This window comes from Camelus dromedarius, chromosome 10 (assembly GCF_036321535.1).
Source record: "Camelus dromedarius isolate mCamDro1 chromosome 10, mCamDro1.pat, whole genome shotgun sequence".
NCBI lineage: Eukaryota > Metazoa > Chordata > Mammalia > Artiodactyla > Camelidae > Camelus > Camelus dromedarius.
Window position 1 is genome coordinate 69,158,398 of NC_087445.1, and position 27,234 is coordinate 69,185,631.

General features: G+C 45.7%; 2 protein-coding genes across 4 annotated transcripts in view; one reads left to right on the plus strand and one right to left on the minus strand.

Annotated features, from left to right (window-relative positions):
- The window catches only part of NEK6 (NIMA related kinase 6), an 82,985-nt gene extending 77,713 nt beyond the window's left edge, over positions 1-5,272 (plus strand). For all 3 annotated transcript variants that reach the window (XM_010984355.3, XM_064490504.1, XM_010984356.3), the window contains exons 9-10: positions 560-673; positions 3,715-5,272. In XM_010984355.3, coding sequence (XP_010982657.1) covers positions 560-673; positions 3,715-3,825 — 225 coding nt within the window. In that variant the 3' untranslated portion in view covers positions 3,826-5,272. The remainder of the gene's footprint in view (positions 1-559; positions 674-3,714) is intronic.
- Positions 5,273-6,234: 962 nt separating this feature from the next.
- The window catches only part of PSMB7 (proteasome 20S subunit beta 7), a 55,971-nt gene continuing 34,971 nt past the window's right edge, over positions 6,235-27,234 (minus strand). Inside the window, exons 7-8 of the mRNA XM_010984354.3 lie at positions 9,403-9,554; positions 6,235-6,466 (exon numbers count right to left, since the gene is read on the minus strand). Of these exons, the coding sequence (XP_010982656.1) occupies positions 6,355-6,466; positions 9,403-9,554 (264 nt within the window). The 3' untranslated portion in view covers positions 6,235-6,354. The remainder of the gene's footprint in view (positions 6,467-9,402; positions 9,555-27,234) is intronic.

Consider the following 27,234-nt stretch of genomic DNA (forward strand, 5'->3'; position numbering starts at 1 on the left):
TGGCTGGGCACCTGCTTCCGCAGACAGCAGCAGCCACTGCCCCAGACGCCAGGCTTTCTCACAGCCGCTCTGTAATGGGCTGGCGACAGCAGCCAGAGTGAAAGCCAAAAACAGAAATGCCTCACTGCCCACTCCCCGGCCCAAGGGTTAGTCCTCAGGTAAGTAGTTTCCCAAATAGACACCCTCCCATGGGTGTCTGTGGATTTGCTTTCTGGAAACATCGGACTGCGCACCAAGTACCAGCTCCCGGCCCCAAGCACAGCTCCTGTGTCCCCATCTGCTGTGTGCGTGCGACCAGAAGCTGGCTCTGGGAGCCGAGGTGTGAGGCTGGCCCTTCCTTGTTGTCTGTAGTTTTGTCACTGAACCCTCTGTCCCATTTAATTTGCTTATCGAACAAGGATCGTGTTAAAATTGCCACTTGCAGCTGAACCCCAACTTCCTCAGGATGTGGGGGGGCTGCCAGACAGCCGCTGCAGGGCTACCAGGGAAGCGCTGGTCGGAGAGGCCCTTTGCCCCTGGACCTCAAGGCTGAAAACCCATCTCTCATCCCTCGTTGCAGATGGCAGCTCTCCAGAGTCCCTTCTATGGGGACAAAATGAATCTCTTCTCCCTCTGCCAGAAGATCGAGCAGTGTGACTACCCACCGCTCCCTGAAGAACATTACTCGGAGAAGGTGCGTCTGCTGCCCGAGGGCTGGGCCTGGTGCGCTCCCCACCTGCACGGTTCCAGGAGGGGCCGTTCCCAGGTCCCACAGCTGCGGGGCTGAGCTTGGGTTCACTTAACAGGGTGGAGAAGGAAGATTTCTGGGAAAGTGACTCAGAGGGAAAAAAGTAGATTGATTTTACAGAAGAGGTTTCAGGGACCCATGTGGGCCTCTGGACAGCAGGGCTGCGGCCCACCCCCCGGCACACTTCTGCCCACTAGGCTCCCAACCCAGAGTATGAGGTTCCCTGCTGTGGGTCCTGGAGATGGGCTCATGTGGTGTCAGACAGCAGTGGGTGGCAGGGCCTTGGCTGGCCCCCAACCACCACTGGCGGCCTCTCCGCTCCTGTGACAGGAAACCACAGCCAGTAGACTGGTCTTGCTGTCACAGACCTAAGACACACCCCTTGGTCTTTTATTTTCAATATTTCACACTGAGTGCAGGGGCCCTGGGCACAGAGTCTGATAGGTCCGGCCATCAGGCTGTGACAGGTAAGGCTGCGTGAGAGTGTCATCTCCCTCAGTTCCCTCATCTTGAAAACAGGGTTAATACTTCTGCCTTCACGGATAACATGTGAGGATGAAATGACAGGTTTACAGCACAGCATGGTTAGGGTGTAGACAGATGCACAGGTTTACACACTCCCCTCACTGTTCTTGGCTGAGTTACTGAACCCTCAGTTTCCTCATCTGTAAAATGGGGACGATCCTGGACCTACCTCACAGGATCAGTATAAGCATTGAGGTGATGCACGTGACATGCTCGGTGCAGCACCAGCCTCATGTTTACTACCACCACCAGCCAAAGCAGCCGCTGGAGGTAGCAGAGGGCCTGGCTCAGAGTGAATGCTCCATTACGGAACAACTATTATTGTTACTTCTGTTCAAGGTCAACGCTAGTGGGTGTGATAGGGAGTCTGAGGTCCCACCCTGCAGGACCACAGGCCACTGCCTCACAGTAATAGCAGATCAGATTGATGACTTACTGTGTTGAATCCACCCCCATTTTCATTTTACCAGGAAGGAAACTGAGACAGACTGGCTAAGTAACTTGCCCAAGGTCACATAGCTTGCAGGTGAAGGCAAGGTTTGACCCAGGTGACCCTGTGCCATCCTGCTTCTTGAGGGCACGCCTTGTCCGTGGCCCAGCTGGGGTGTGGCAAGGTCTGTGCTGCTGACCACAGTCCTGAAGGCTCTGAAGGAGCAGCCCTTGGCCACCAGGGGCCTAGGCCTGAGCTGGCCAAACCGTAGCGACCAGGCGTCCCGATACGTGCTAAGCCTACGTCCAGGCAGGCCGCCTGGGTCGTCAGCCTGTGTTCCCAATGCCCGGCTTGCCAGCTCTGTGAACCCCCAGCCACCAGAGTGAGGGTTGGGAGCTCACGTTCCTACAGAGCTGCTCAGTGGTCGGTGCTCTTTCTCGCGTGGCTTTTGCTTCAGTGGCTGCAGAGTTCTGTGTCCCTTTGGAAGAAATACTTATGCTCTGGAGTGGAAGTTGACAGGAAAGGAAAATCTAGTCAGAGTTGTTCAGCAAGTTTATAGTTGCATTTGGTGTTTCTTTCCCATCTTTTGTTTGGATTTGGAATTTTGTTTGTTGGAATCTGTTAAGGAGCCATGCAACTTGGAGCAAATGACAACTTCTCTGTGCCTCAGTTTCCCATCTATAAATGGGAACAGTAACCTCTGCCTTTTGGTTCTGAAGCCGAAGTGAAGTTTCCTCCCAAGTCAGCCTTCCGCCCTCATGCACTCCTGCTCCCCAGACCTGGCTTTCGCCAGCCGCGTGCAGCGTCTAGAGGTGCTGATTCTTAGCGCTGCAGCGCACCTCACTTCTGAAGTTAAACCACCTCTTACAAACGGAAATAAGACACTTTCTCTGCTGAAATTTTCAAACGGGCAGCGTTGCTGTCTGTGTAGTCTACTCAGTGATGAGCAATTCGGGTCACATAGATCTCACCTCAATCTGGTTTTCTTGGGCACTTTAACCGTCAGAGGCCAACATAGCTACCTTCTCCTGAATACTGTAAGGTTCTAAAGAGGACCTCTCACCAGGGGCAACCTCGGGCTCTAGGAGCATCCGAGCCGGCTGCAGGCTCAGGTGCATCTGGCCGGGGGCTTCCCAGTGTTGATAAAGTGGTGGAATCCCCAAAAGGCAGCACTTGGGCTGGAGCCTCTCCCAGAGGGAGGCACCCCAGGCCCCTCAGCCTGGACACCTCAGGAGTGAAACACGGAGTGTGTGCAGTAACCCGGGCCCCCGTGTGACCCTTGTGCCCTCCCCAGACTCCCTGCGCATGGCCGCCGAGTCCACATGAGCCCTCTTATTCACGACTCCCCTCTGCCTGCTGCTGCCCCGCAGCCCCTCACGCAGCAGGTATTTAAATGAAAAAAATTGCAGTGAGCCCAGTGATACAAGTTAAGATGTAGGCTTTTTAAGGTCATTATTTTAATTACCATTAAAATAATTGGCACTCTGGCTATCAGAAGAATGGAGGCGATCAGAGGCGCAAGGCGCCCCTCCCCCACCCTGAGGCTGGAGCAGCCTTCAGTGTCTGTATAATTAAAAGCTCCGTCTTTCATGAGCACAATAAAGAGGCCAGGGGGTGGGCAGACTGCAGCCCTGCTGCATGTTAATGCATTTATTATGATCAATAAGCCCTTGCCTTGAGTCTTCTCTGGTTTGGGCATCTGTATGACTGACAGCAGACATACACACACACACACACACACACACACGCGCGCGCGCGCGCACAGTACACAGATTTGTCCAGTAGTGTAGACAGTTGAAAGTTCAAAATTATTTGGAGGTAACCATTCTCAAGGTCTCAAAGCATGGCCTTTGGGGCCAGAGAGGCCTAGGACTGGTCCCAGCTCTGCCCTGGGGACTGTGACTCCGCACCCACTACTCGCCTGCCTTAAGGTCACTCCTCACCTTCTAGTAGCTGCGAGGGTTTACATGAGTTAACGCAGAGCCTCAACAAGGCTGCTTAAGCATAACATGCATCATCCTCTCTGTTGCAGTTACGAGAACTGGTCAGTATGTGCATCTACCCCGACCCCAACCAGAGACCCGACATCGGGTACGTGCACCAGGTTGCCAAACAGATGCACGTGTGGACTTCGAGCACCTGAGCACAGACACAGCGGGCCTCATCGGAAGCCACACCGCTCTGCCTTGCCTGAGTCTTCTCTCCAGAGTGGCCACCTGGTAGCCGAGACCAACCAAGAGGGTTCAGCAGGTCCCCAAAGGGGGGCCGGGCTTTACAGCAGACGCTGAACGTAGGGCTGCTGGGGGAGGGGCACTGGTCACATCATTGGTGGTCAACTTCGCAAGTCCTTTCTTTAAACTGTTGTGGACACTCTCAGCTGGGTTAACAGGGCGGGTGGTTCAGCGAGCCACTGATGCACCCCTTGTATCTGGCTTGTAATGTGAATCTTTAGGATAACCCTTTCAATGGCCTGTCAAGGTCTGTACTAACAGGAGAGTCGCAGGAGACTGTGTGATTTGTAGTGAGCCTTTGAAAATGGTTAGTAGCAAGTTCTGTTTAGCTCTTAGAATCTTTTCAAACAGTCAAGCTGTGTGCTTCATTTACTCTGTTGTAAAGGGACAAAGTGGAAATCATTTTTTTAAGTAGAGTGGAGATTTTCCTAATATTTTTATCTACGTTTGTAACCTGATGAATGACGATGAGGAGAACCCAGCATCTGGCACAGGGGCAAATATTATTTGAAAGCCATGAGTGTTTTCTGTGCAGTTGGCTCGGCCGTCTTCTCCTGAACACCTGCTATGTCCCAGGCAACACTGCCTGCTTGAATGCTGGCAGTGCCTTGAATGATCAGTGTTAAAAGTGTTTTCCTCCATGAGAAGGAAACACAGGATATGGAAACTATACGGGCTTTGCCCTCAGGCTGTTCTCTGTACAAGTTCTGGTTCTGCAACTTTTAGCAGCGAGCTTCGTGGCCTCTCTGAGCCTGTTCCCTCATCTGTAAAATGGGACTGATAACATCTACCTTCAGGGTTGCTGACAGAATTTGAAATAAAATATGTAAGTTATCTAGCACGCTGGAGATGTTCCAAAAGTGGCAGCCACTCACCCCTTCACAAAACTGAAGTCCATGGACCATGTAAGTCAAGAGTTAATGTACAACTGTATTATTTGTAGGAAACCAGGAATGTGTTCATTTATTTCTCATTCCCAAATAGGATTAACTGTGAAGACTAATTTATAAATGTGAACTTAAGGAAAACTCAAGCTCTGAAGGAAACAGTCTGAATTTTGTTTTTATACTCAAGTTAATCCCCAAATGGTCTGAAGTGTCATCCACTGACTTAGTGACAGTTCATCCCTGGGACAGAGCACAGGCCTGCCCTCTCCCCTGATGTCCTGTCCGGGGCTCTAAACCGGCCTCCCTGGGGATAGAAGGATTTGGGCTGGGCCACTGCTTTGTTTCCATGTGTGAACTCTGTTCTACTGTAAGACTGTTGGATTTGAGAGATTTTCTTCAGATGCAACCTTTGCTTTGTACTCATTCTCCATGATTGAAATAAAACGGGGTAAGAGGGCTTCCTTCTGTGAAAGAGTACAATTCACGAATAATTTTAAAACAGCTCCACATTGCAGCACAATTTCTTGAGCCACCTATAAAAACACAATTTCTTGGGCCCCAGACATTGAGTAATCTGGGAATTTTTTTAAGCTTCCCAGATAATTTTAATAAATCGTCAGCCAAGATGCTGTCCTAAATAATTCCATTGTTCTCTGCACCCCACTTCTGGCAGTTAACAAGGGAGGCAGCCAGACCCTGTCCCCTGTCTGGCACTCACCACTGGAAGTTTTTCTGATTCTGGACAGATTTTTTGCAAGTATTCTGCTTATGCCTCTCAGAGCCCCTACTGCCTGTCTCCCTTGGCAGTGCCAGCCTTGGACACAGATGAACTTGCTTCCTGCACGCCATCCACCTGCAAGCCCACGAGAACTGTTCTGCCTACTACTGGGACCCTCTAGAAGTGTACAATTTCAACCACTCACCAGGCCTGAGTGTTTGAGAAATGATCGTATCCTCATTATTACAGGTAGTGAGCCCCAAAGCATTCCTCTGACTTCCATGAAACTGGAGGAACTGGAGGGAGGGCACCCAGTTTCATGCAGCTATGGCAAAGCGAACTGTCCACCTACCTGCTTTTTCATGGTACTTAGAACCGATCATCTCTCTTTCTTTCCTACTTGGCTGCCGGTGGGGCAGGGGAAGACTGTGCTGCACTCATCCTAAAACATAACAAAACAAAAACAAAAACCTGGGACCACGAGAAAGTAAGCACGCACCAGGGGTGGGTGTAATAAATGTTTATCTGAAGAATCAGAGTAACCCAGTCTGACTTCCTGCAACAAATGAGGCCTCGTCTGTTTCTAGGAGGGTCAGGTTGCTTACACCCACCTGAACGCAGAGCAGCACTCGGGGAGGGCTTAATGTCCTAAAGGGGAAGCCAGGTCGATGGGCCTTAGCAGCCAAAAAACCACACAGCCCCCAGACCACAGCCACTTAAGTTGGTTTTCATTTTTTATTGGGTTCATTCAGCAAACACTGGCTGAATGTCTTACAGGGGGAGCCTCCACTGCCCCCAGTCTTCTAGAGCAGTAACCAGCCATCCACCGACACCATTCAGGAAGTGTCCATTGTTTGGACTGTTTCTTCCAGCACCTCAAATTCCAGGGTAGTGACTTTTTCAGTGAGGACCGCAGTGGTCCCTTTCTCACACCTGTACCGGCCAAACCTAGTGAAAGAAAAACAAAAGCAGCGTTAGGATCCCCCCAGAGGCCCGACGGAGGGCTGGAGAGAGGGGTAAGTGTCCAGGCAGTGAGCAGGCCTGGCCTGGGATCCTGCTCTTCCAATCCCCACTTCTGCGGCCTTTGAGGAGAGTTCAGCTGCCCCAAGGTTCACTTTCCTCGTCTCTCAAGTGCTACCAAATGGGGGTACCTGGTAGATAGGATGTTCACAGAAAGAGATAAAGAGAGCACGTGGCACTGAGTAGACACTCAAATTTCCTTCCCCACCTACCACCCCCAGAAGATGCTGGAAAGCATCTGAGCTCTTGCCTTCAAGCTTCAGTCTCCCTAAAGCACCTTTCAGTAACCGGCAGGAAGCAAAGCCTTTCACTGAGCTGCCATCACCCTTCTCTTGTAACAAGGATGACATAACCATTACCTTCAACTCTTTAAAAATATTCGGAAGTATAAACAGTATAAAAATGACCCACAGCCAGACTCTCGGCCTGTCACTTTTGACCACACACCAGAGACTCAAGAAGGGAGAGCTGACTGTCTGCAGGGCACGGTAGGTCACCACTAGGACACACCAAAAGCTACGTTTCTAAGGTGACTCTGACAGGTTTCTCTGAGCACAAGGCAGCCTATGGGATACGTATTTGAACAGCTAATTTCATAGGAATTACAACACTGTCAAACAGCAGCACAAATGCAACTGTTCCCCTGGTCTGTTCCCTACTGGGTCGTTATCCCTGTCAACCTGGCATGGACTAAGAAGACTGCTGGCTGTGCCATGACCACACGCTCCTTGAAAAGCCAACCTCTTAAATGAGAGCTTGTGCTCAAAGAGGTAGCAGGAAGCAGAAAAGAGAAGATGATGTGTAACAGAGCTCCGTACAAATTCAGGAGTTTGAGCAGCAGAGGACAGCTGGCCTTCCCATAGTCCCCTCCACACTCTCTTAAAGGATCCAAGCAGAGGCACCTTTTAAAGATGCGCACACCTCTGCCCTGCTGGGGTGACAACGGTGCTCCTGCCCCCACACTGGATGGACCCTTGGCAGCTTGTGGTTTTGCAGCCAGAGCCCCAGGTGACTCCTGTGCGCCTGACTCACCTGCACCACATATCTGTGGGAGGTATGGACACACAGAGCCCCCTCACCACCCTGGGTAAAGGCACCTGGTTTTGGCAGCATGAAGGGAGGGGAGGGCTTCTACCTGAGGCAACAGTGGGCTGCAAAACGGGTAACAGAGGGCTGAGTGCAGAGGAGCCCGTGGGAGCTCGCACGGTCAGGTCCCACACTGGGACTGGGCGCAGGACGCCGGCCCAGACCTAAGGCTCTGCCCCGGCCCTGACTCTTCTCTGGGAACCGGGCCCCCTAACCCAGGTGTGGCCATCAGTCACTGGCAGAAAAGATGGCGGTAAGAGTCCAGAGTGCAGATGCTGCTGCTGCAGTGCCCGGGCCGGAGGGGGGCAGCTCCGCCCAGGGGGCTGGTACTGACACCTGCCGCGGGCCTGGCACCTTTCACCCACCTCACTGATCTTCACAACTAGCCGCCGGGGTCCTTTCATTTTGTTCCTGTGCATTACGGTCTCCTTTACAGAGGAGTGGCTCCATCCCAAGGAAGGATGATGAGCCACGGCCACACTCCCCTCTGGACCAGGACTCCTGCACCGAGCACAGGCTCTGCGTGCAGACCACAGACACTGCTTGTCAACGGCTCAAACGTGGCTTCCAGAGTCCTCACTGAGGACAATGTACAGTCTGGAAAGTGTAACCACCTCCCCCTTCCCCATCTCTTCACCATGGACTTGTTCAAATCATTCAGCATCTTGCAAGTAATGGGGGAAGTGAGCCAGGCAGGGGTACCTGGCCTTCAAGGAGCTCCCCAACACAGCCCCAGGCCTGAGAGGTTGCTTCCCCTCCTGCCTAAGGAATTCCACAGGCTCATTCCTGGTCACCTCAATTAGCTCCATCATTCCAAGACAGGTGCCCAAAGCACCACACCTGGCAACGGCATGTCCCGCCCGGGCCGGAGCGCTCTGCTGTGCTGCCCGGCCCGTCATGAACGCATGCGTCTCCACAATGCTGTGCACACACTGCAGGGAACACCTGCTGGTTCTCTGTGTTCTGTTTTTCACTTGTGAATCACTCATGATTTGGAATAGAGTACACGTGGTGGAAATTAAAGCAAGCACCGCAGCAGGGGACGTGCTTGTGTCCCCTGGCCAAGCTGTGGGGCCATGCTTATAAACATGCTGTGCACGCTCAGATGAAGGCAGCTGGAAGCGGAGCTCAGAAGCCACCTCTCAAATGGCTCAGGCCCCAAAAGAGGTCAGGACCGTGCAGGGCTGCAGATGAGCAGCTCACCTACACACACGCGGCTACCAGGCCTGGGCACCTTCCAGCGCCGTCAGCAAACCAACTAGAACCTCGCCCCCGCTATGAGCTGAGCTGCAGCACAGAGGGCGGTGCCTGCTCAGCGCCCTGCAGAGTAGGGAGCACCAGTTAGCTCCCCAAACCTAACTTAACCAATGGTTGATAACCGTTTAGGACTCTTGGACCACTCTGACGGGAAGCTCTGGCTGTCCTGGGAAATGCACCTTGTCACAGACTTTCATACGGAATTCAGGAGTCTCTGAGAGACTAGAGAAAGGACAGCAAGTGACTCAAACGTCTCCCCGCAATCCCCCGTCTAGGATTCTTTCCACCCAACCTCCCTCTTCAACAATTTACAAATTATATCACTTTTCTACACCTGACAGCAGTCCACAGTCATAAAGCAAATAATGATTCAAAGGTCTGTTGAGTAAGGCTGGCCTGGGGACACGGGCCTTACTTAACGGGGCTAAGAATGAAGAAAACCCTGTCCCAAAGCCACGAATCTAACAAGGGTGGCCACGGACGCCAGGGGACACAGGAGCACTCTTGCCTCCTTCACTCACCTGGTCCCCTTCTTGTTGGGCACTGAGTACGGGCGGAGGAAGTCCAGCTTGCTCTTGCTGATGACACAGAGATCAATGTTACTTCCAGACCCCAGGTCATTGAAGACGCCAGCTGCTATGGCTTCACTCACCAGCTTCTTGGCTTCCTCCTCCTTAGAAAGAAAATGACAATAACAACATCCACGGTCACATGGAGGGCCTGCTCTGATGTCCACAAGCAGTGAGGGGGAAAAAACGAGAAACAAGAATTAAAGACACTACCTGTGAGGTAGGTATTGTTTCCAGTGCTCGTTTTATAAATGAAGAAATGGTCTCAAAGTACCTCAGCGATTTGCCTAAGGCTCCTCAGCTGGTAACTGAAGGACCCAGGCCTTTCAAACATTTTATGCACACACCCCCTCTTCAACACACTGCTTGACGTCAGACACTCACTGCCTAGGCTGAGGACTATGGGCTGACAGAGAGCAATTCATCATCTCAACAAGGGTTGGTAAATTTTTCTCGTCAAGGGCCAAGTATTTTAGGCTTTGTGGATACACAGTCTCTGTTGTAACTGCTCAACTTGGTCATGGTAGCACAAAACAGCCACAGATAATACATACACAAGTGGGCAAGACTGTGTGCCAACAAAACTTTATCAAACAAAAGTGGGTAGGGCCGGATTTGGCCCATGGGCTATAATCCACAAACACCCGATCAAAAAGGTCCAAAAATGGTGGGAATCTGCTTCCTGGTAACATAATAAAGTCAGTATCATGGAGCTGGGAATAACACCAAAACACAATAGTTCTGGGAAAATAATGGCAGAGCCCAGGGTGAGAACCTCTTGCCCAAGAGCATAGTGCCTCCCATTAATAAGTCTGCATGTTCACTGGAGTGATTCAAAGAAATGAATCACTCTTTTACTTCCCCTTTAAGAGCAAGTCTAAGTCTCCGACAGCTACTGGTGAAAAGGTAGATTAAATCATTTCTTATCCAAGAAGGCCTGTCACTTGCAGGGTCCTGTACTAGGAGCTAGGGCTGCAGAGACGGGTGAGGCCCCAAGATCCCTGCCCTACAGGGGCTTAGAGCCCAGTGGGGCATCAGACCCAAGTAACTACAATGCAGTGTAATAAGGACTAATGGATAACTGAGAAGGAGCTGTGGGAACACCAGCTGGGTCAGCACGGCTTCAGGGAGAGCTGAAGGACAGACGGCACATACCAGGCACTCAGAAAACAGAAGGCAGGCAGCAGAGGCAGCAGGGTGGGACCTGGGGAACACCAAGTTCAAGCTCTTTATGCAACAAGGACAAAAAATGAACCCATCTTCCGAAGAGAGTTTAACTTGAGCTGTAGCCCCTTCCCAGGACACCAGGGTGTGAGAGTCCATGAACATGCAAGCTGAACTAAAGAGCTCGTCCAAGTAACATCTCTGGAGAAACACGGATGCCCTGCCCAAAATTCGAGCCTGAGATCAAAGAACAGGTTCACTGACTTCAAGTCCTGAGAAGATCTGAGCGGTCACCCAGGGCTCCTGCTCCTCTGCCTGCCCTAAGCCAGTGAGTGGGATTCCAGTGACGTGAGCGCCCTCTACAGACTCACAGAAGGAGAGAGACGGCCCTGCTGGAAGTGGGATCCTCAGCAACCCAGCAGCTGCGGTCATTCTGATCTTTATCCCACCAGATCTTTCAGTTCCTGAGGGGCACCTTTGTGGGGCCAACAAAACCAGTTATTCTCTCGTGTATATATAGCCCCACAGAATTCTTCAAACAGGATCCTCCAATCAGAAATTCTCTCCTGGGATTCCCAAGTCTACAGAGGCCAAAAGCCTTAGCAAAAACCAGTGAAGGTGGAAGCAAAGAAAGCATCTTAGAGCAGGAGATGGCTGCTGCTGCTACAGAGACAGCAAAAACCAACCACTAACTTAACTAATGCAACCCCATTCCAGCTTGTTTCTCTTAATAAACAACATGTGTGTGAGTGTGTGTGTGGTGTGTGTGTGTGTGTGTGTGTGTGTGTGTGTGTGTGTGTGTGTGTGTGTGTGTGTGTGTGTGTGTGTAGGGGGCACCTTGCTTATACCTCTGCTCTTGACCGATCATCTTCCTCGTCCCTTCTTTCTCTGCTGTTCTGTTATTTCCTTTGCTCTGTCATCCCCACTTTTCTCATCACTGCTGCTGGTGCCCTGAGCCAGCCAATAATGGCTGTCACAAATCCTGCTGGCAGCATTTAGGACTGCAGATTTCAATTTCCCAAACTATTTTATATTTGGGGACGGGGGTGGGGAGGCTTAGAAGAAACTGAAATACACATACATTAGGCGTGCAGACTTAACATCAATCCACTACAACCTACTGATGCCAGAGTGCTGACAGTGCTGAGATTGTAGGTAAGCCTTCTTTTATTTTGCAAATATTCTTTAATGTGAGTAGATGAACTTCTGAAACTGAAAAATGTGCAAAATGTATTACGTATAGCCTGATTTAATCATGAAATTGCCATGTGTGCTGCCATTTAAGTGTAATGCTTTTAAAAATTGAAATAATATACCTTTTTAAATACCCTCCCCCCCAACCAATTCTAGGGAAGATAACTCCTCAAGGAAGGAAATATCACAAGTTTCTGACTTTTTTCCCAGTCCAAACTGCCTCTCATACACACAGGACTGAAGATGTTATGCAATGGAATGAACCTCACATTTTATTGAGCACCTATTATAATGTGTCAAGTACTGGGTTAGGCACTTTGATGATCTCCATCATTTTTACCCCTGTCCGGAGGTTGGTATTGTCAGAAACTAAGGCTGAGAGTCAATGACTTGCCCGAAGTCACATGGCCTATCGGGCTCCAGAGTGCCACAGCACCACACCAGGTCACAAGTAACCTGTCTCAGCTGCAAGCAGCGGCTCGTCAGCAAGTCCAGGACAGCAGACGGCAGCTCCTTGATTCAGGGTGTCATTCCCCCATCAGCAAAGATGTTCAGAACCTGAGCTAGTTTAAGAGAAGGATGGTAGTTGCCAATTTCTCTTTGGGCCAACTAGCAGTCCCCTCTGACGGTGATTTCCATGGCGGGGGAAGAAGCACTGTTTCCATACTGCCCATGGACCATCACCTAAACATTTCCACAACGTAATATGGCAGAGATCACTATTAAGATCCAAAGTCTTATTTCACGTATTCCCCACCCCCACCAAAACCCCTCGAAAGGCACATAGGGTGAAAGTTACCAAGGCTCTTTTGTCTACCCATTACTTACCTAGTTAATGTCTTCAATAAATATTTACAGACACCTACTATGTTCCAGGAACTGCTCTGTATGATGAATACAGTCTTTTACCACAGTATTTCCATACCCAGAATTCTAGACACATATGCAAATATGCTCCTGGGCATATTCATACTGTGTTTTCTTTATAGTAGAATTTCACAATTAAACAACTCTTGTCTTTAACACGTGCTACCAAATATTTAGGAAAACTATCAAGAAAAACCACAAAATAAAAGCGAGAGGTGGGGAAAACACCACATTTGTATCTGTCTCTGGTCCACAATAAATGCAGGAAGTATGGTTTCTTTCTTTAGGATTCATGCCTCACAGGGAAATTGCACCTCCCTTTTCTGTAAGAGATGAAGTGACCTGAGTTCCGAGCAGCATCTGCCTGGGGACAACTGCTACAGGGAGGCTCTGACCAGGGCCCAGTGGAGCCCGTGACCCCAGCTGGTCAGGCCCAGGTGTGAGACTATCTTCCACTGCCAGGCCGGCATCCTCCCCTGGCCAGCTGCTCATGGATCTACATTGCTGGTCACAAGGAAACTTGGATCCAGTCTGTAGACAGCAGCTGGACTCATCCAGGGTATCAGAAAAACAGCCCTCCAGGCCAATGGCAGCTTCTTTGCACTTTGAGCTGCTCAGCCAAAAGACCACCATGACCCTGATGATCGAAAGTTAGTTAGGGAACCCAGATTCAAGGTCATCTGGCAGATGTGGAGGCAGACAGACTGAGTTTGAATCCCCAGTTTCATAATTCCTGCTGTGCAACCTCAGGCAAGTCATTTCACCCCTCTGAGTTCACTCTCCTCTGTAATATAGTAATGGTAAATTAGGATTCATCAGAAGATTGCTGCAAGAATTAGAAATGAAGTACAGAAAGCACCTACTACAGGGCGGCACGTAGCTACTGCTTAGTAAGTGGTAACTTATTTAATACAGCAAGCCAGAGGGCTTCTGGAGACACCATTTATCTCCAAGCAGTGACTGCCTAGGAGGCCCAAGCCAGGAGGAGGAGGTCCAAACAAACCTGCTGACAAATCTTCACACAGTGCTGTGGAGAAGTTCCTATAATAATTAATCCAAGCAAAAAGCACACTCCCTAAAAGTTCAGAGAATATAAAAGGAGCACTTCCTGCTTTATGGCTACAAAGACCAAACTAACTGGGAATATCAGTCCCCCGGGCCACCCCTGCTTCTTAAATGAGATTACAATAAGAGTGATGTACTGTACTACAAGTCAGCTGTGACAAGCACTTTATAGAGCTATCTGTTTGTCTCCATCACTGCATCGCACAATGTGTCCCTGGACTCCAATGTGCAGCTCCATTTACCGCTACATGACAAATGGGCAGCACTTGTAAAAGGCACAAAGAGGTCCACGTCGGCCATGTAATGGTCACCACAGCTGTACCCGAGTGCTTGAGGGGACAAAACAGACCCCCAAGTTCATTAAACTGACCAGTAATGGATCTTTCAAAAAGTGCCTTAGGAATCATACAGAAAAGGCTAAAATAAATAACTCAGCATGGAAGGCTAATCTGAAATGGTGTTTGATAAATTATTTATAACACAGGCGATTGTCTGCATTTAATATTGGAGCTACTAGTAGCATCTTTAAAAGATGATTTATGTGCTGTAATGCTATTAAACTTTATATTGGCCCACTGCTGGCTATAAAGTCTGCTGAGATTTAGAGAATGAGTTTTAAACTGTCACTGCAACATCATAGGAGATGGAGGCTGTATTAAATCTTTACTTTAAACCTGTTATCTAGAGAGTTGCATTTTGTAGACACTCACAAACTGATAGATTACCTCGGCATCCGCTATGGTGCAGGTCCAAAATAGTACTGCAAAGAAACTTTTCCACATTATTCTTGTCTACAGCTACAATCAAATTTCTCTTCTCACTTAAGTGATTTTTAGATTGAGAATGTCACCAGAGTAAAATGTAGGTGCTCCAGCCAATGGGCACCCTGGACAGTTCAGCATCAAATTAATACTCTTTAAATAAACCCTCAACATTCTACTGTTCAGTTCTGCATTCTGAACAGTGCTTTACTTACACTGGGGGCAGGCAAAATATTAAATATGCATTTGACTGAATACATAACATACTATTTTAGATACAGCTTTGGAATCTGAAAGTACACATATATGGCAAGTCATTTGAAACAACAGATTTATAACTAAAATTTAATTTTTAAAGAAGTTTAAAAAGTAAAATTGGTTATTTGCTGGAAAACACATTACGTTTATGTGGCTGAGTGGCTGGCTGACATTAAGGGGGATGAAAAAGAAGAAACATTCAGTCTTTTTCCATAAAGAAGGGAGCTCCCCTGGCTCTACTGTATTTTGGGGCATTTCAGAGATGACCCTCGGCTTTCTGTCCCCCCTGCATGCAAAGAGTCACGGGACAGTGACTCTCCTACCTTTTGCTCGAGGGGACTAAGAATGTGGGTGGCATCATAGCTGCTCTCTCACACAGTTTTCATCAGTTTTCCTATTTGCTATTAAATCTACAAGGACCATTTAGTTCATAACAGTTTGCTCATTTACTAAAAACTAAGGGTTTTATACTCAATAAGAACCGAAGCAGTCCAAACTCACTCTGGAAAATCTGCATTATCTTTTGTCACTTTGATTTGAAACAATAAAAAATGCGATTGCTCTGATGATCTGCAGCAAAACAGATAAAAGTCTGGGTGTGACAAGAGTCTGAACTCTAAGAAAAGGACCCAAATCATGCTGTCTCCATCCTAGGCAGTTGGCACAGTGCTTGGCATGGATGTCAAAAAGAAAAAAAAAAAGGAAAGAAAAGAAAAGAAACATCACCTTCAAATGCATTCACTGCTTTGCCAAACTAAAAGACAAAATTAATTAATGAAACAGATCAATACCAAATGGGGTAATTCCAGAACGGCACCAGTCCCACCTGGGGACCAGGGAGCAAGAGCATTCCGAGAGAGTTAGACACTCAAGAGGAAGAGGTTTAAACACGATGTTCCGGAGTGGCCTGCTGACATGCTGAGGTTCTGCCTATGGCACTGATGTGGCCTGAAGGAGTCATTCATGACTGATAGTTGAATAAAATTTAAAGAGCTCAAAAAGTGTTTAAAACAGTCCCCCCAAAAGCAGCGTGGTGCTGTGCCATGTAACAGACCTGATGCATGCCCTGTACAGCAGTATATTTTACAATGGGGAAATGGTTAATTTAATTTTTTTTCAGACTGGACATGTGACAAAAGCAAAGGTGTCTGAGTTTAGTTTTACGGCTTGAGCTGTCTGCGTAAACACGGGCTGCCTGGGTAAACACATGCAACTGTTCGGTGTAACTGAGTTGCAGCTGGTGCTGAGGTGTGCCCAGAGTGGGGAGTGAGTCAGTGACCACGTCTTTAAGGTCTAGATGGTGCTGCCATTTCTTTACTTGGAAGCTTTTGGGGCCCCCAGGATCTGGGTGATGCAAATAATGAAGGGCAAACCCACTGTGGGTGCGGGAGTGGTTTAAGAGGTGTTTGGCTGGGATGGGAAGGAGTGTTCGTGTTCAAGGAACTGCCAACCAAGTCCCCGCCAACTTGGCCTGTCCCAGATCACTCAAGGGTGTAAAAGCCTGGGCACAACTCGGGCCAGGGGAGGAGACATGCGAGTCTGCACAAGCACAATGGGCCAGAAAAGGCCATCCCAGAATGAGAAAAGCTTGGGAGAACTGGGTCACTAATGAGCACAGTAAACTCTCTCTGAGCCACAGGGGGCCGTCGGAAGAGGGGGATAATGTCTCTGTCCAAGGGATGTTGGGAAGAATAAAGGGACAGGAATGTCCCTGACACACAGATTTTTACAAACAGAACTGGCAGCGAGTTCTCGGGTGAAGGAAAGAGGCAAGGGAGTGAGTAAGTGGGGCACCCACCACATCCCTGGGTCTGAGCCTAACACTTACGTTACTTATTTAATCCTCATAATCACCGCCTGCACAGCAGAGGAAACTGAGGCACAAGGAAGGTTAGCTGGTGCACTCAAAGGCACACCGCTGTGTGTAAGTGGGATGCAGGGCTCTGTGCCAAGTTAGTGCCTGGCACCACCAAAGCCTCTGTCTTCCTATCCAACCACAGGAAAATCTAGGGTGGGCAAGAGGTTTTGCTAGATTCTGAGACAATGAATGGAAAGAAAAACACCTAAGCTTCCAGAGGGAAGAGGACCAAGAGAGATGGGAACATATTGCTTCCCGCAAGGAGAAGAAATCAGCATTCACAGCATATGTGTACACAAATATATATTTCCAAGGCTGCACTGAATCAAATATAATCAGAGAAAAAACCCAAGAAAGACTGGGCTTAAAGAAAGAGTAAGAAATATGTTCAACAATCCTCCGAATGAAAACCAAGCTGCCCCAGGTAGTAATAAGATCTTAATAATATTTCTCTCTCCATAAAACAATGCGGTCAGTGATAACTCTAACAATAAATTCCTGGAGATGCTGCAGGGGCCATCACCTGAGAACAGAGGGGGACAAATGAAGTGAATTTGTTCCCTGGGTCACAACAAAGGTAAAAAAGAGCCCCATTCACATCGAGCCTATCTACCTCCAAAGTCCGGAGGGTGGGAACCAGTGCAGAGCGCAGGGCGCATGGGAAGGTTGGGGGACCGTTACACTGCTTGATCCTCCCTCCACAGCCTCATGGGGATCAGGAGGGACTGGAAGGAGATCCAAGGAAGTACAGAGCACCCTTATTCTAGGACATTTAAAGATGGCCACAAATGAAGTAAATTTCAAATGATGCAAAACCCCTGGAAGAAATGTACAGGTCAGCTTAGTTGAACAAACATTTACTAATGTCCTGATACTAATACACTCCACGGACACTGTGCCAAACACTGGGGATGGGGCCTGAACAGACACAGACCCTGCCCACCAAGAGCGCAGAGTCCAGAGGGGAAAATGAAGTACAATACGGTTAAGAGGTTTTAAGAGGGAAGGCTGACAATGGAACTATGGGTGTAACGAGGTCTCATGGGGCGCAGATGATGAAGACTGGGCTGAGTCCTGACACACACGTAAATGGTAGCCAAGCCAAGGGGCACAAGTGATGGCAGGAGTAAAGCCATGAATCCCAGAGAACCTCATGGGCCATACATGAGGCAGTGGGAAGACATGGAAGCTTTTAAGCTGGCAAATGATGTAGTTAGATTTGTGCTTTTTGAAACTGCAGCCTGGAAGCAGTGGAAGATGGGAGGTCAAAGGCAGGCAATAGGAAAACAGGTACTCATAATATTGCCAATGAGACGCGGTAGTGGGCGGCAAGAGGGAGGATCGACAGCAGGACTGCCAGGTGGATGTGAGACGAGGAAGCGGCCGTCAAGTGGGAGGGCAGGAGAGGGAGAGGCAGGGGCTGCCACCTGGACTTCGAGCATTAGTCACTGGCACTGATCAAACTGAACAAACTCGGCCTCCACAGAAGGGTCTTCTGTAACTTAGCAGCTATTTTTCTGATAGGTTGATAGGAGACAATGATTAACTTAATTATATATTCTAGACAATTATGTATTCATCGTTAGGAACTCCAAAGGGTGTCACCAAAAAAGGACAAGATAAAAGCAGAGCCTGTGAAAGTATACTGAGGTTGTTCTGGAAAAAATGACCTGTGCTGGAATCAACTTGTAAATGCCACTTCACTGGTGGCAGGGGCCTCTCAAAATGCTCCTGTCTGGCCTCTGGAGTGTGGTAGAAGAATATAAGGGGTCGGTTAACTATGGGGGCAAGAGCTGAAAGACTGTGAAGAAAGAAACTCTAAGGGAGATTCACGGTCACGAGGGTTTGGCCGTGTGCAGGGCAAACTTACGAGAAAGTAGAAGCAGATGGGCCCACGCAGAGCAGACAAGCAGAGAGCCGATGGGGTACGTGAGGTGGATGGATCAGAAGGCACTACTAACTCAGATACTTTTCATGAGGCCCCTGGCCAGTCACCTTTCCCCGGGACCCCAGGCACACACAGCCTTAGGTTCTTAGGGGAAAGGGGACTTCTGGAGCCAACGGATATATTTACTATACTGATCGTGGTGATGGGGGTAGGGGAAGGGGGAGGGAAGAGACAGAGGTAAAGAATTTAAAAGAACAAAGATCCAGGTATGCATCTAGTCTTGTTACTTACAAGCTATGTTACACCGCTGGTAAAGTCATCATTTTTAAGTCCCAATTTCCTCATCTGCAAAAAAGGCCTAAAACCATCTAGCACCAGGATGGTTATGACAGGAGAAACTGCTAGCACAGTGCCTGGTACGCAGGAAACCCATGATGACTGCTAACCTGGTCCGGTTCTACCCCTCTCTCATGTTCACAAACATGGTTATCAAAAGCTTAACTCTTTCAGAACTACCACTGCAGTGGGCAACCAACAGTAACTCATACTCTGTTTTTTCGCCCTCTAGTTCAAAGCAAACCGATTATGAAAGAAACCATTACACTGCAAATGAAATTCAAAATGACACCATAAAACCCTGTGTTCACACGAGCATCTTCCACCCAGAATTTACTGCCATGTCAATAAGAAGTGTACTAGGCAGCATATTTTCATTTACATACTTCACCAGAAATTGTATTCTAAAAGGACGAGGAGACAGAACTTACATTTACTGTTTGCAGGCACTATGCCAAGTATATTCTTCCACTTACTCTTCCTTAAGATAACCCTATAAGGGAGGCACTACCCGTAACGCCCATTTTACAAATCCAGGAAACCAAGGCTCAGAGAGGGAAAATGACTAACCCAAAGGCATATGGCCAACACCCGGAAGGCCTGAGATTCAACACAGTTTTTGTCTGACTCCAAAGCCCATGGATTTTTCCAAGATAACAGAACCTCCCAACAACTAGCGTCCAAAAACAGTGATGATGCCTGTCTAGCCCTTAGATATAATTGATAAATCACTCACAGGTTTATCTTTTTAAAGTAATTTACCTCTAAAATTCTTCAAAGTTGCAAATATATTGTTTAAATAAGGCTACTCTATCATATGCCATCATTTATCTGGCTTGTTACATTTGGTAAAATTGAGAACATCCTGATGAATTTTTCTAATACAGAGTGTACACTCATCAAATCCCATAGCAAAAGCCTATCAAATTCACCACATCAGTACTACATTCAAATGTCTGTATCTCCCTAAAATACATGTATAAAACCTGCTGTCAAACAGAAAGAGTCAAATTGGTTTTTAGTCACCCTGTATGTCAATAAAAAAGATACCATTTAACTTAATTTTCCCATTAGGCCATTTGCTGATTGAAAATTTTAACTAAAACAGACCACCAGGCAACTGCACTTTAACTTTCTTTTAACACTCTGGGGCAAGAAACAGTCAGGATAAGAGAGCAAACTTGTGGTAAGCCTGACTGCAATTTATAAATATGGTCCTTCTAACAATTCCTTCAAATACTGACTTAAGCCCATTTAACAAATGAGTTTTATATTTCACAAACTAGGGCTACCAGAGTTATAGAAGAGACAAAAATCAATCTTTAGGGCCAGATCTCTTCAAAGCCCAAGTATGCCCTGTTTCCATCATGCCCTCCTCTTACCCCTCTCTCACCCAATTCAATTTATCTGCATTAAAAGAAACCAATGTATTTGTCAGGGAATCAAAGTTAATGAGTCCTTAAATCTTTTTAGCATTCCAATATCACCACAGTTCCAATTTTAGAAAAAACTATAATCCCAACATTATGACAGGGTAACAATGACTGTGTGACTGTGGTCTATGTGTACAATGTTCATTGCAAATGTTTTCAAAAATCTGTACTACTAGGTGGAATTTTAAAATACCTATTTAGCACAACTTCATATCATTTTTCAAAAAATTTTGTTTCCGCACAATTTCAGGGGTGGGGAAGAGTGGTATAAATTACCTCACAGAACCCCACAAGTAACATTATCTGTTAAGGTTAAAACTTTAACTACCTTCCTGAGGTATGCTGCTGGGGTCTCATTACTGCAGGTAATCTCATATTCTGCCATGCACAACACACTAAGTACCAGCATCTCCCAATTACATTGCAACATAAATCTCAAAGGACATTTGGAAAGTCTACATAGCTCCTGCACCCACTACCGAAACACAACCACCTCTAATGGAACGTGGCAGCTTTCTAAACTAAATATTCACACGCAGGGACAGGGATGCTAAGCTCAGCTGTATCCCACACTGAAGAGTGGATGCTAATTAACAGGCCACATTGACTCGGGAAATGACCACTCAGACAACTTTAGACATTGTCTGGAGTTTTGTTTTCCGATTTCCAACCATGTTCAACTGTCCAAACTTCCAGGATTACATGACTGAGAGAAAGTTAGGGCAGGAGCCCCAACACCCTTGTACGTGGTGAGGCCCCTTGTCTGGAACAGTTTTCTCTCCTTCTCTCCAGTCTCCCTACGCCACACCTTCTTCAAACCCCAAAACAAAACAAAAAAATTTCAAGTGAGGAGTCACATGCTCTCTGAGGCCACCTTAAAGTCCCCCAGGTAGATTTCACCAACTCCTCTTCTGCAATACCTCTACACCCCTCTTACAGGCACCCTCCTCGTTCTTCTCACATCGTACTGTCAGCACTTGTTTGTGGGCCTGTCCATCCCACTAGGCTGCAAATGTCACTAAGAAAAGGACTGTGCCTCATAACTAGGCACAAAGCTTGGCACCTGGCTGAAGGCCTTAATGGCGACTCCAATAGGGACACAGAAGGTTCCTCTGCTGGTGTAAGGTGCCAAGAAACTACCGGTTTCTTTGCCCACTGATCTTTTGCCTTTGCCAGTTTTGCTGTGTCTCAGAAGTTTTTAAGAAAGCACCTTTTTAAAAAAAAAAAAAAAGCCGTCATAATAGCAGAGGAATCTAAGGTGCGTTTGCTCTTACCGTAATCATTTGGCTATTTCTGGAACTGATTTTACTTGGGCTAGCAAAACCCAGACTTGATATAGGCTGTGAGACAAAAAAATAAGTCATAATAGTAGTAATGGCTTTGAAATATCTCATCTAAGCCAACTTTATTCTCATGACTCTTTAAGAATTGCCAATCCCTTCAAATATTGGCAGTTCCATTTATTCAGATCTTCCGATACATAAAATTTGCTGACTTTTCCCCCCTTGAGTTGATGCAGATATATGAAAACCGTAAAGATTTTTTTTCTTTTCTTTTTTTTTTTTGGCTAGAAACGAAACTTCTCTGCCTGTGCAAGTTACAGTGGCATTTTAAAATTACCATATGTTTTAGATCAGAAGGTAAAAACAGCACAGCAGCCCGTAAAAACTTTCCAGCCCATGAGAGCTTACAATTAACTCATTAAAATACAGTTCAAGTGCTCAAGTTCCCCTACTTTTGTAGGTAGTGATCCCATTTAATATTTAAATACTCTGTGTCAATAGGTTTACCACTTTATGTTCATTTCCATGTACAATGTACATAGGTACCACATTTAAATATTTAGCCCCAAATGTTATTTTAAACTTAATTTTCCACAGAGCTATTTGATTTTAAAAAAGAAGACGAGACTTCCTCACAATTCTTAATCACACTTCAGTGTACATTAGCAAATGTGTGATGTTGGCTGCTTTGCACCCCCACATGCCCACCACCTCCCCCATTCTGATATCGCACACCACACAAGTATAATAAACCACGTTAATATTTCATACCACTGTGAAATATGCTGGAGTATCAATTCAACATCTGCTGTCTTTAGGGTCCAGGAGTCCCTCAGAGACACTTTCAATTTGTAATTGAGTTCTATGCTGAATTAATCAGCAGTTTATCTTTTTTACTAAAATAATGTCTTCACTACTAACCCAGATTTACATTAACAATTTATGCCAAATTACCTGCCAAGGCAAAACTTATAAGATTCTAAGCTACCATCCAGTAACACTCAGTACTATATTTCATTTCTTATATTTCTCTAACCTATATATAACAAAAGTAGAAATCCATTGTTTAAGAGCTTACAAGCCTCTATCCACAGATGAGCTCTTGGATTTGTGACACAGAGTCTCACTTTTGACAGTGAAATTCAAGGAGTGGGGAGCAGTTCCCATCTCCTCCCGAAAGCCATTGTTCAATAAGTTTTTATGATTCAAAATTTTAACAAAGTAAGATTTCTAAAAGAGAGTGAAATCAGTAAATAATAAAAGAGCTTCTTTTATTTCTTTTCTCAACAAGCTGTAACATTTCAAATCTTGGCTTGGCCTGATTAACAGAAAAAGACAATTTAGATAAAAGGAGCATTTTTAGTGCCTTAAATTATGTCCCTGGACCCATGTTAGCAAAGGCAATTCAATTTGATAAGAGATGGATAAAGAAGTCCATTTTCTCTTTTGATATCATGATGCAGAATATATTAGCAATAATATCTTCCTTTAAAGTCCAACAGTACAGTAGAAAGTCACCAAACATTTATTTCTATCCAACATTGTTTCTAGCTCTTGCCACTCTCTGATTAAAGAGTCTCTGGTCACAAAGAAGTTACATTCTGTTTGCTGAATCTCTGCCACAGGTGCAACAAGCAACATACTTTCTGAAATATTTCTACCATATAGTATATTTTCCCCTACCCTTTCACAGTTACAGGAAATATGTACAGTGAAACCGTTTCAAATGGAACACCTGCTCCAAAGAAATGCATCATAAATAATCACCTATCTACTACAGAGTAAAATAATCCCTTGTTTTCAATCTATTTTGCCCATAGCTACAAAAGGAATTTCCACCATCACACAGAATGGCCTATTCCAATACTATTTCTGGATTACAGCACCAAGTGTAATGTATACAATTGGTACCCAGTTAGCACCTACTGATTGATTACATATTGATTATATAAGAAAATAAAATTCAGTATATACAAAGCTGGGTAGAAGACAGAAAAAATTTTGCACAGAAATATTTTTGGTGGAAAAATCAACAAAGAATTCTCTAAGTCAATAACTATGGCAGTACACCACCATTTGCAGGGCTTCCATTACTCCTCAAAGAATTGTAAATAGAGACCTTCAAATTTTACACAGGGTCACTTTCCTAAGATTTGCTGATTAGTGAATTCCATAGGCCTGACCCCAAGCGGCCAATTTCTAAGTCAAGGAAGACTAAAAAATCCCAGAGAATCAAAGGGAGAGAAGCAATTTATGCACCTGGGAAATTCCAAATTCTGTATGGTATGGAGCGAGGTCCTGCTCTTGAATCATCAGGTGAAACACCAAAGAAAACTTCCTTCTGCCTTACAAAACACCACAAAATGAAAATGGGAACAAGAAGACCCAAGGGAGTAATCTTAACTCAAGAAGTTCTTCTCTGCCTCTCCAAAGTTGGCCCATCAGTGGGTTCAAATTCAAGAAAACAAAATCACTTTTTAAAAGGGGGACAACAAAATATCTGATACTGGTGAGAAGTTTTAAACCATCAACAGTGTCTTTTCATCATCTAAAGGTTGAATGGTAATTCTCCATATCACTCACTGAACCATAAAGCCAACTTCAGTATCTGTTCATTTCTAAAATTAAGTCTTTAACTCCACTGAAAATCACTACTAGGAATAATTCTATATAGGGGCTCAGGGATATCGGTACCAACATCTCTAAAAACTATTGTTTTTACTTTAAATACGAAAGGAAATTGATGGGGAAAATTGACATATTTTTTTGATCCAACAATAAAGACACAATTTACAATGTCTAGTACTTCAGGTCTTAAGGAAAACCAATAAGCAGGAATTATGGCCAAAAGCTAATGACAGGAAAGCCTCAGAGAGACCCTCAAAACGGGCCCTTTCAATAGTTAAACAAATACACAGCCATCCCAATTACTGCCCAAATTCAATGCAAAAAGAAGTGTCCTGTGTTTCATCAGTTACATCTAAACATTTCCATTGTTGCATTAGTTCTTAACCAATAAGGAGTCAATCAAGATTCCAATGAGATACCAACTCACACCCACCAGGATGGCTATAATGAAAAAGCCAAATAATAAATGTTGGCAAGGATGTGCAGAAACTAAAATATAATGGACACTGCTAGTGACCCAGCCACTTTGTAAACCTGTCTGGCAGTTCCTCAAAAGGTTAAATATATAGTTAGCACCTAACTCAGCAATTCTACTCCTACCTATATTCCCAAGAGAAAAGAAACGTAGGTCCACAAAAAAACCTGTAACCAAATGTTCATAGCAGCACTATTCATAATAGCCAGAAGGTGAAAACAATCCAAATGCCCATTAACTAATGAACGGGTAAGTAAAATGTAAGGAATCCATACAGTGGAGTATTATTCAACCATAAAAAAGAAATGCAGTCCCGATAGATGCTGCAAGGATGAAATACTACGACAACACTATGAAAAGTTAAAGAAGTCAGTCACAAAAGATATATTGTGTGATTCCTATATAAGAAATGTCCAGAATGTGCAAGTCTCCAGAGACAGAAAGCAGATCAGTCGCCACCCAGGGCTGGGAGGGCTGAGAGTAAGTGGGGAGTGACTGCTAAGGGATTCTTTTGAGGGTTCTGAAAATGATCTAAAATTGATCGTGGTGATGGTGGTACACGTCTGTGAATACACTAAAAAGCACTGAATTGTACACTTATAGTAGGTGAGCTGTACGCATGTAGACTGTATCTCAATGAAGCTGTAATTAAAATAAGGCATCTGACATTTTTAGCCTAGAGGACCTGAAAAAGTCAAAACATCTAGTGACATGTCACTAATCAAAAAATTTACATTCCAACAGTAATTTTTTAAAAGCTAGAGCACACAAGAAACAAAAACATCAGCGTGGATTCTAAGGAGCATTTCATAAGAAAGAATTTTGGCTTTAAGTTTCTATTTTTTCCCAGACATACAAGATACCTAAACAGATGTAGCACCCAGACAAACATAACCTTAAAACCTAAAAATCTGGAAAAGGGAGTCAAGTTCAGCTTATTAAGCTGACACCTATTAAAGCACTACAAGAAAAACAGTCAAACACCATCAATATTAATACAGACAGGAAAAATCATTGTTTATGATAGCTATCGAGGGTCAGGTTTGGGGTTTTTCTTTTTTTTTTTAATTTTGCATTTACTTAAAACTCTGTTTGATGCCAACAGGGTTCAAGTCACACAGGAAGGTGCTTCAGCTAAACACTGATAGTCTTCCTTGATCTCCATTGTCTGCTGTGTGGGTTCCGCCAGCAAACCTCCCAGCGAGTGGTCACCTTCCTATGGAGTCATTAAACCTCTGAATGTCAGCTGGTGGGATTAGCCAGCAGCTTCCACACCTGAGCCCCCGTGGCAGGGACAGAGGCATTTGGATCAGGATCACTAATGAATACAGAATTCATATGCTGCTTGTCAGGGCTCCTGAGCTCAGAATCGCACAGATGCAACCTAAATAAGACGGAGGGCAGAACAATTGTTGACGAAGATTAAAAAGTTTTGGCAGTTGGGGAAAAAAGAACACCTCATTATTCAAATATGATAGTCTTGCTTATTTTTTTTATTTTTTTATTCAGAGTATTCATGATTTGCCTCAAATGGACAAATGCCATTCACCAATATTTAAATACTTCTTGGTCTCATTACTAAATCTGAAGGAGGCTAGGGCATCTGAACATTATCTACAGAAAGGAAAACAGCTCTCGTAAATATTTGAAAACTTTGAGGAAAAAAACAATCACAGGATATCTGGGGTGGAGGACAATTAGAAGATGAAAATAAATTCTGATGAATTCAAAAAGAAGAAAAAAAAACCTCCAAAGCCAAATGACTTACTTATATTTCCCAAAAAATCTGTATTTCTAACTTCCTTGCATCTTTCTCTGGGTTCCTGGGTTCCTTCCTATCACTGAGCTCACCAAAGAGGTTCACACACCTCCCCGACACTGGCTTCCTGCAGTCTTCACAGACCTCATCAGAGAAAAGGAATAGCCCAAGCAGCCCACACCTCTGCTCCCCTGGAATAAGATGTCTTCCCCACTCCATTGTCAAAGAATTACAGGCCTAGCAAAGAGGCAGAACAGCATGGCAATCGATCACATCAGAGGGCCAGACTGACAAGGGTTCGAACCATGATTCCATCACCGCCCGGGATGTGTGACCTCAGGTAAGAGCTGATCTCCCTACACCCTATTTTTCTTCTCTACAAAATGTGGGTAACAAAGTACAGACCCCACATGATTGTTGAAGAGTAAATCAGATAATGCACAGGGTAAGAACTCAAAGAAGTATCAGCTATTATGATTACTGTGTTTTCAATACCTTCTCCCCACAGCAAAAAGGCAAATACTTCCACAGCCCGTATTTTGTGTTAAACAGGCTTTTCTTCTACTATCATTATGTCCACTAACTAGGTCTGTCTCCAAGTTTAAGCTTTCAGATGGGAAAGAAGAATCATATCTATCTATATCATGCTATAAATCATGATGCAAATACAAATAATCATGTTAGTCATTGCTATGTGATGTTTGTATCCTACCACTGAATTACCAAAATGCAGAAGCAGCTGCCATAGTTTAGAGCCAATTCTGTGTGAGCCACCATATGAAGTGTTTTACAGGCCACATCTAATCCTGACAGCA